Genomic DNA, 9,460 nt, shown 5'->3' on the forward strand with positions numbered 1-9,460 from the left:
GCATTCTCTCTGTTTTTGGTTGAAAGTCCACCTTTTCCCCACTGGGTTATTTCCTTTACTACTGGCTGCATCTCCCTACCCTCAGTGGTCCACTAGAGCCATTAACAAACTGAGAACATTAGGATTAGACCCGTACCAACTTTTGGAAAGCGGCTATGCTAGGGCAAAAACCACTGTTTACCAGCGTCTCAGAGATATTGAGTTACAAACAGCTTATGCCGCACTTCCGCCTTTTTACAAATCTCTGAAATCCAAAACTTTAATGTCTGCTCCTTTATACCTAGCTAATATTTCCAACCCAAATCATAGATGGGCCTTTTCCAGAGCCAGATTTGACACTTTTCCATCTGCAGTTCTTTCCGGAAGATTTCAACGTATCCCCAGACATCTGAGATTTTGCTCATGCCCTTCCGAGTCAATAGAGACCCTCCCCCATATATTATTTGATTGCTCTCACTATGCAGAAGAAAGAGCCCTTTTAATTACGCCTTTATTAAGGTCATTTAGATTTCAAGGACAATTAGTAATCCAGTCCGAGGAACTTTTGCTGAAATACTTACTAGAGGACAAATCCACGGCTATTTCAAGGAATGTTGCTAAATTTCTTTTTATTGCAATTACAAAGCGTAAGCATCTCCTTAATACTCCTTGAGATGTTTGTTTTGGTTGTTTGTTTGTTTTCCCCTCTCTGTAATGTCTTACGATAATCTGGAGACTGTTTTTGATTCTGTATGCTGCCTGATGGGTCTTTGACCGTAATAAACTGATTGACTGAGACTCCTGCTCCTGCTTCTTCTTTCATGTGGGGGGGAGGAAAAAAACAGTCTGACTCCCCAACCCTTCTTGGATGCCATGAGGGATCTCCAGCCCAAGCGGGTGATACTGAGGCTGGCAGCTCCTGAAGACAGGCAGAGGAATTTGGCCCACTTCCCACGGGAAAACCACTGAAGACACTCCTGTGGAGACCCCTCCCTTGGCCCCTTCCTCGGGGTGGGGAACATTCACTCTGCATGGGGTGCTTCACGATCAACTGTCTAGGCCCCCAGTCCTTGGCCCACCCACAGTTACTTGGAGGGAGAGGCTGAAAGAGTGGGAAGGCTGAGCACTCTTCCATCTGCGTGCCGGGGTGGGAAACAGTCACTCTGCATGGGGACAACAGAGTGCTTCACGATTCATTCTCTAGGCCCCACTCCTTGGCCCACCCACAGGTACTTGGAGGGAGAGGCTGAAAGAGTGGGAAGGCTGAGCACTCTTCCATCTGCGTGCACTGCTTGCAGGAGCCTCTCTTCCCTTCTTGCGGGTGTGTGCCCGCGCACATGGAAATGCCTTTAACCTTCCTCCCAGCTCCAGGAGGCAAGGCCTCACCCCCGCCCCCCTCCTCAAGGGAGCACTAGATGCCCATGGACACATGGACCAGTTATATTTGAACACTTCCCTGCCCACCCCCATTGTCTTTGGCACGGCTCCTTTCTTATGTGCAAGAATGAGGGTCTCTACCTACCTTTCTGCAGCCATGGTCCTCGTCTTCTCTGCCTGGATTCACACGCCCCTTCTTCTTACAGACGGAGGGCAATGTCTGGTTACAAGGGCTGTCATTCCATCTCCCTTCCTAGGCAGAGGCAGAGAGGTTTCTGACTCAAAGATCAGCATTTTCACAGCAGGTGCTGGCCAACAGATGCCATCAGTGAGACACCATCCTCACCTTCCCTCCCACTGCATTGACCCCATGACCAGGTGATTCAGAGAAACAGGTTTCCAGTCCTCTGCCCCTGACTAGCACCTTCAGGGAAATCCAGGGGGAAAGGGTTTTTTTTCTGAGGACTTTCTTTCAATTTTTCCACCGGACAAATTGGGGAAATTGAGGGACACCGAAAAAAGGAAATAATTGACACTTTTGATCGAGCAAAATGTTGTTTAAAATTTTTACTTATTCTGAATGTATACCATGAAAAGGTCTGAGGACTATCTCAGGTGTTGTTGTTTTTTTCATTTGAAAGATTGGGAAATATTGAGAAGCATTGGAAAAAAATCTCTGAACTGTAGAGGAAAGTTTGAGTCCAGTGGCATTTTTAAGACCAACAAAGTTTTATTCTGGGTAGAAGTTTTTATGTGCATGCACACTTCTTCAGATACTCTGAATTGTGTGTGTGTGTGTGTGTGTGTGTACCGGTCGGGAACAGTGACCGTAATGCTATTAAGTTTAACATTTATTCAAATAGGGAGTTGCCCAAAAAGACCAACACAACCACATTTATACGGGGTAAGGTAAAGGTAAAGGTTCCCTTGCTCAAAAGCCAGTCGAGTCAGACTCTAGGGTTGCGGTGCTCCTCTCCGTTTCAAGGCCGAAGAGCCAGTGCTGTCCGAAGAAGTTTCCGTGGTCATGTGGCCGGCATGACTAAACACCAAGGCCGTGCAGGGAACGCTGTTACCTTCCCACCGGAGTGGTACCTATTTATCTACTTGCCATTTCTTGCTTTCGAACTGCTAGGTTGGCAGGAGCTGGAACAAATGAGGGGGCTTGTGAAGTAGAAACGGAAAGGAAAGGTAAGGAGGGTCAAATCCCTTCAGGGAGTTTGGGGACTATTTAAAACTACAATCCTAGAAGCCCAGAAAAAATATATACCACAGGTTAGGAGAGGTACAAATAGGTATAAACAAAGGCCTGCATAGTTAACAAATAAAGTAATGGAAACAATAAAAGGTAAGAAGGATTCCTTTAAGCGACAGAAGGCTAGTCCGAGTGAGGTAAATAAAAGGGAACACGGGTTGTGGCAAATAAAATGCAAGTCGGTGATCAGGCAGGCAAAAGGGGACTATGATGAACATATTGCAAAAAAATACATCAAGACTAATAATAAAAATGTCTTCAAATACATTAATAGCAGGAAACCAACCAGGGAGGCAGTGGGACCCTTGGATGACCAAGGGGTAAGAAGATTACTAAAACATGACAAGGACATGGAAGAGAGGCTGAATGCATTTTTTGCCTCTGTCTTCACTGTGGAAGATGGGAGGTGCTTGCCCACTCCAGAACCGCCGATTTCAGGGGGGGCATTGAAAGACCTGAGTCAGACTGAGGTGACGAGAGAGGAGGTCCTATGACTGATGGACAAATTAAAAACTGACAAATCACCAGGCCCAGATGGCATACATCCAAGAGTTCTGAAAGAACTCAGATATGAACTTGTGGATCTCCTGACAAAAATATGCAATCTATCACTAAAATCTGCCTCCATTCCTGAGGACTGGAAGGTAGCTAATATAACCCCCATCCTTAAAAAAAAAGGTTCCAGAGGAGATCTGGGAAATTACAGGCTGGTCAGTGTAACGTCGATACCAAGTAAGTTGGTAGAATCCATTATTAAATACAGAATTAGTAAGCACACAGATGAAAAAAGCTATTAAGGAAGTATCAGCATGTATTCTGTAAGGGAAGATGTTATCTCACTAACTTTTAGAGTTCTTTGATCGAGTAAACAAGCATGTGGACAAGGGATAAAGTTCCTCATCAAAGGTTCCTAAGTAAACTCAGCAGTTATGAGATAAGAGGACAAGGCCTCTTGCGGATTAAAAACTGATTAATTAACAGGAAACAGAGAGTGAGTATAAATGGGCAGTTTTCACAGTGGAGGGTGGTAAGCCGTGGGGTACCGCAGGGCTCAGTACTAGGTCCAGTGCGTTTTAATTTGTTCATTAATGATTTGGAGTTGGGAGTAAGCAGTTTGCAGTGGCTAAGTTTGCGGATGACACTAAGGCCCTGTTCATACGAGGCGTTTTGAGTCAGGAGGGGGACGGAACGGGGGCGGAGCAAACGGGCACGATCCCACAGCAACATCTGGGAATTGTTGCCTGCCCGTCCCTGATCCGTCCCTACCGCCAAAAACACGCAGTAAAAAAGAACCACCTACCTAGGTGGTTCTTTCCAGTAGAGCGCCTCAAGCCGGGCCATGGGATCGGCCGGCGCGTCCTTGCGCCGGCGCATCTAAACTGCAATAAAAAAGACAAATGCTATGCTGGGGATTATTAGGAAGGGAACTGAAAACAACCCAGCCAGTATCACAATGCCCCTGTATAAATCGATGGTGCGGCCTCATTTGGACTACTGTGTACAGTTCTGGTCACCTCAAAAAAGATATTATAGCATTGGAAAAGGTTAAGAAAAGGGCAACTAAAACGATTTATGAAATTATGCCTGGGATAGAGAACGCAGAGAAAGAAGTACTTTTCTCTCTTTCTCACCATACAAGAACTTGTGGGCACTCAATGAAATTAATGAGCAGTAGGTTTAGAACCAATAAAAGTACTTCTTCACCCAAACAGTAATTAAGACGTGGAATTCACTGCCACAGGAAATAGTGACAAGCCACAAGCATACAAGCATGAAACCAGAAAACATGGTAAAATGGAACAGCCTCCCTCAGCAGATTTTGTGATCAAAAGGCAGTTATTTAAAATCATTGTACAACTGTGGGGCACTGCATCTCAGATCTTGTCTAGTCCTAATAGCAACTTTGTCTAGCTAAAGGGAAAATAAAAAAAAATAAGCACAGCAGAAACAAAAGAAAAAAATGAGATAATTATAGTCAAAAAAATAACCCAAGACATAGATTCTGTACATTTACAAGTGTAGAACCTTGTAGCAGGAGGGAGGAGAGAGGCCCGGGGCCCCCTCCCACAGCGACCTCACGGTGCCAGGCCTTCCACGCCCCTCCGTTCCCTTTCCTCCTCACCGTCCAGGCCTCGGCCTCTCACAGCCCACCCCTCTTGTATCTAACGCACGGCTACTTCCAAAGCTGTTCCTTATTATAGGTAAAGGGTAAAGGTTCCCTTGCTTGAAAGCCAGTCGAGTCCGACTCTAGGGTTGCGGTGCTCATCTCCGTTTCCAAGCCGAAGAGCCAGCGCTGTCCGAAGATGTCTCCGTGGTCATGGGGCCGGCATGACTAAACACCGAGGCACACGGAACGCTGTGACCTTCCCACCAAAGTGGTCCCTATTTATCTACTTGCAATTTCTTGCTTTCGAACTGCTAGGTTGGCAGGAGCTGGAACTAGAGACGGGAGCTCACTCCGTCATGCGGCACCCGGGTCTCGAACTGCTGAACTACTGACCTTCCACAGCCTGCAGTTCAGCATCTTAACCATTTGAGCCACCGCAGCTCCTGTTCCTTATTATAGTAATACACAAAAAGTGATTCCATGAATTAAAAGTTCAAGTGCTGCCAGTCTGGGCATGCGTTTCCTGTGGTCAAGGGCTGTCTTAGTGATTCTGGAGTCCTGGGCAATAGCCAAGGATTGGGGCCCCACACGCCCAGGGCCCAGGCCCAGGAGGCAGGAAGTCACAAACCCCAAAGCACAGCCGTCCCACCTAAAAACACAAGATGGCATTCATAACCTAGGGATATTTAAAATTTAGTCTGCTGGCATATGCACGGGGCTTTGTTCTTCCTCTTCACTTTGGAACGCATGGCACTTGAATCTTCACGTAGCTCGCGTATGTGTTACTGCTGTGGTGGCAGTGTGCAGCATGACAGCTGCTGTGCAGGCCACAGGTGAGAAGGAGGAGCACATGATGCACTCATGCATATCTGCTGCCCTCTTCCCGTGCAGCTACAGCCTAGCTTACCTGTTTGGCCAGACAGTAAGGGTGGCTGGGGGCGCAGGTGTGGGCCCTCTTGTCAGCTAAGCTGCCATGAGCGTGGAGAGGCTTCCTAATTGCTTTGCATTCCTTCCCATGCGCTTAATTGCTTCACAGCTGCAACGCTTATCTGTAAAGAGTTACTGGAGGAGATTGTGGTGTCTACCTTCCGTGGGAGCTTCTTCATTCCCAGCTTTGCTACCGTTAGACAGCCTTGCCATCTCCCGCACGTGGGAGTCCACCTAATTGGGTATTGCTGGGGGGGGGGCGCATACGAATGCCCTATATCTTATTATGCGCATAAGTAGTCCGCCATTCCTAACAGTGTTCATGTTATTGCATCTATGGCTTTTCAATAAAAGTAAAACCTTCCTGGAAGCGTGTACTTCGTTGTTTGGCTGTGGGTCCTGACACCTCTCTACCAGCCACAAGGCAGGAACAGCATGCAGAAGGAGACGGGAGTAGACAGCCCCGACCAAGCCGCTCATTCCGCTCAGCTGTCTGGACGGGACGGGGTGGGCACAGCACAGTGCCCTCTCTCCTACCGTCCCTCACTTCAGTCACCCCATGCCAGGGGAAGGGCCAGCCTCAATCCCTCACCACCCCCTCGAGTCACTGCTGTGTGTGGTTTTGTACCCCAAGTAGGAAGGAGTGTAATTTCTAAGGTTTCCCCCACAGACACTGCAAAGAGGAAAGAGCTGCCAATAATGACATGGCCCGAATGAAAATTTCGACTTGTAATAATATAAAAGAAAATTGTTATAAAATGATGTATAGATGGTATATGACACCTAAAAAGGTTGCTAATATGAATGAAAATATGTCTAACAAATGTTGGAAATGTAAGAAAAAAGAGGGCTCATTTTACCATATGTGGTGGACTTGTGATAAAGCAGTGACTTTTTGGACAGAGGTCCATAATGAAATGCAAAAAATCCTGAAATGTACTTTTAAAAAAGAACCAGAAGTATTACTTTTGGGATTAAAAATGGAAGAAGTAAATGTGACTAAAAGGACATTGTTATGGTATTTGATCGTAACGGCCAGAATGACGTATGCACAATACTGGAAACAAGACAAAATACCTGAAATATGGGAATGGATAAAGAAAATGCTTTTTATGGCAGAAATGGATAAACTGACAAACTTAACGATAACGAAGATGAAGAATTTTTTGAAGAATGGATGGACTTTAAAGAATACATATAAAAAATACTGGGACGTAAAGAATAACTTACTTTGCTTTGATAGCTATTAAGAACAAGAAAATTGAAATTGAATTAATTGAATATATAGTTAAAAGGTTACCTAGAATTAGATCATAAGTATAAGATAATAGGAGTTAATTGATTAAGTAATAAGTGGGGTAATATGGAAAGTGAGAATTTGTATTATGGAGGGGGTGGGAGCATTGCGGGAAGCCTGGAAATGGGAGGGAGGGGGGAAAGGAAAAGGGTATTTGACAAATGTGAAGTTATAATTTTGTAATATCCTGATAATAAATTGTTTTTTAAAAAATAATAATGACATGGCCCGCTCCATGGTAAGTTTTTGAAGGGACAGTTCATTCTCATTTCTAACAGTTAACCATGGGCATATATTAATGTTCAATGCAAGTTCAATCAACACTTGCAGAGAGAGAGAGAGAGCGCAAGCATGCTCGCAAGAGCTCAAAAGTGTATCCCCTGCCAATGCTGAGTCCCTCCCCTACACGTACCGGTCCCCAGATCGTGACACAGTCCTCCAGGTTGTCCCTGAAATTGTTGGGCTCAAAGGGGTGCCAGAAGGTGAACTGCACTGGTGTTCCATCAGACCACTCAAAGTCCATCTGCAAGCGGAGATCGTTCAGGCCAATCCAGAGTTCTTCAACATCTGCCAAAGCAAGGCAAAACTGCCGGTCAGTAACTCCACTTTCCTAACCAAGCGTCCCCTCCCAAACACTAGCAAATCAGCTCAAAGAATCCAGCGGGATGCAATGTGAGATTTCAGTGCTGAGGGAAGGGAAGCAAGGAAGTCTTAGAGACACTTAACATCATCTCTGGTCTCTTGCTTCCCAATGGCTGTTCTAGAGCATCTCCGAATTCAGCCAACCACATTTGAGTTTAGACAAAGCAGTATGTCATGTGAGATTTCAGTGCTGAGAGAAGGGAAACAAGGACGTCTTAGGGACACTTAACATCATCTCTGGTCTCTTGTTTCCCAATGGCTGTTCTAGAGCATCTCCGAATTCAGCCAACCACATTTGAGTTTCAACAAAGCAGTATGTCTTTCTTCCATGTTTTAATGGAGGACCGGATGGGTAGAACATTTTGTAAAGGTGGGAAAAGGCTAGAGAGACGCCATTTGTCTTTGTGAGAAATCCTAAGCCCTAGCGTACTGGCACTTTCCAGCTCTCCCACTGGCTGTGCTGTGTGCTCCATCAGACATTGGCCCGTCAACTGCCACTCAAGAGTACGCACATGTCATTGGCTGGGTGCTGGGTCTGCTCCTCTCCCCAACGCCAGCTTGGACTCTCTTCCCCGTCAGAACAAACGGCCAAAACAGCTGTCTCTCCTGACAAAGACACTTCTACTGCTGCCTGGGCCCCCCCGCAGCGGGCGGGCGGGCTACTGAGGTGAGCCCCCAGCCATTAAACCATTAATGACTACTGGGGATTTACATAACATTAAGGCTGACAATGACGGAATTGAAATTGTTAAAGATTTTCTATTCCTTGGCTCAATCATCAATCAAAAGGGAGACTGCAGCTAAGAGAGCAAGAGATGGAGACTGGGAAGAGCAGCCGTGAAGAAGCTAGAATAGATTCTTAAGTGTAAGGGTGTGTCACTGGCGACCAAGATCAAGGTAATTTATACTATAGTATGTCTGGATGTGAAAGTTGGACATCGAAGAAAGGTGACAGGAAGAAAGCTGATCCACCTGAAATGTAACGCTGGAAGAGAGTTTTACGGATACCAGCGTGGACCACCAAAAAGACGCATAAGTGGGTTCTAGAGCAAATCAAGCTGAAAATCTCCCCCAAAGCCAAAATGACTAAACTGAGGCTATCATAAGAACATAAGAACATAAGAGACGCCAATGTTGGATCAGGTCAAAGGCCCATCCAGCCCAACACTCTGTGTCACACAGTGGCCAGAAATACCAGGTGCCAGCAGGAGGTCCACCAGTGAGGCCAGGACATTAGAAGTCCTCCCACTGTTGCCCCCCCCCAAGCACCAAGAAGACAGAGCATCACTTGCCCCAGAGCCCCTATCTATACCTTGTGGCTAATACCCACTGATGGACCTCTGCTCCATATTAAGAACATAAGAGACGCCAATGTTGGATCAGGCCAATGTCCCATCCAGTCCAACACTCTGTGTCACCCAGGGGCCAGAAATACCAGTGCCATCAGGAGGTCCACCAGTGGGGCCAGGACATTAGAAGCCCTCCCACTGTTGCCCCCCCCCCAAGCACCAAGAAGACAGAGCATCACTTGCCCCAGAGCCCCTATCTAGACCTTGTGGCTACTTTGGTCACAATTATGAGATGACAAGAGTCACTGGAAAAGACCATCATGCTAGGAAAAGTGGGAGGCAGCGGGAAAAGAGGAAGAGCCAGCAGGAGATGGACGGACGCCGTCAAGGAAGCCACAAAGACGCTCAGTTTGCAAGACCCGAGCAAGGCTGTTAACAATGGGACGTTCTGGAGGTCATCGATTCATGGGGTTGCTCCAAGTCAGAAGCCCAAACCTGGAAAGACCAAATCTGTACTCTCACACTTTCGTCCAGTGTAAAATGCATTATTCAGCATGGTCATCCGTCAAGATGAATAGGGCAAGTGCGGG

At 46.4% G+C, this 9,460-nt stretch overlaps 1 protein-coding gene across 1 annotated transcript in view; it reads right to left on the reverse strand.

The window, feature by feature from the left end:
- Positions 1-9,460, reverse strand: part of LOC107116405 (C-type mannose receptor 2-like) — a gene marked incomplete at its 5' end in the record, with an annotated part of 44,025 nt that overhangs the window by 21,252 nt on the left and 13,313 nt on the right. Inside the window, 3 exon segments of the mRNA XM_015418302.1 lie at positions 1,502-1,609; positions 7,352-7,659; positions 7,973-7,981. Of these exon segments, the coding sequence (XP_015273788.1) occupies positions 1,502-1,609; positions 7,352-7,659; positions 7,973-7,981 (425 nt within the window).

Source organism: Gekko japonicus, unplaced genomic scaffold, assembly GCF_001447785.1.
Source record: "Gekko japonicus isolate JY-2015 unplaced genomic scaffold, Gekko_japonicus_V1.1 scaffold5492, whole genome shotgun sequence".
NCBI classification, from domain to species: domain Eukaryota; kingdom Metazoa; phylum Chordata; class Lepidosauria; order Squamata; family Gekkonidae; genus Gekko; species Gekko japonicus.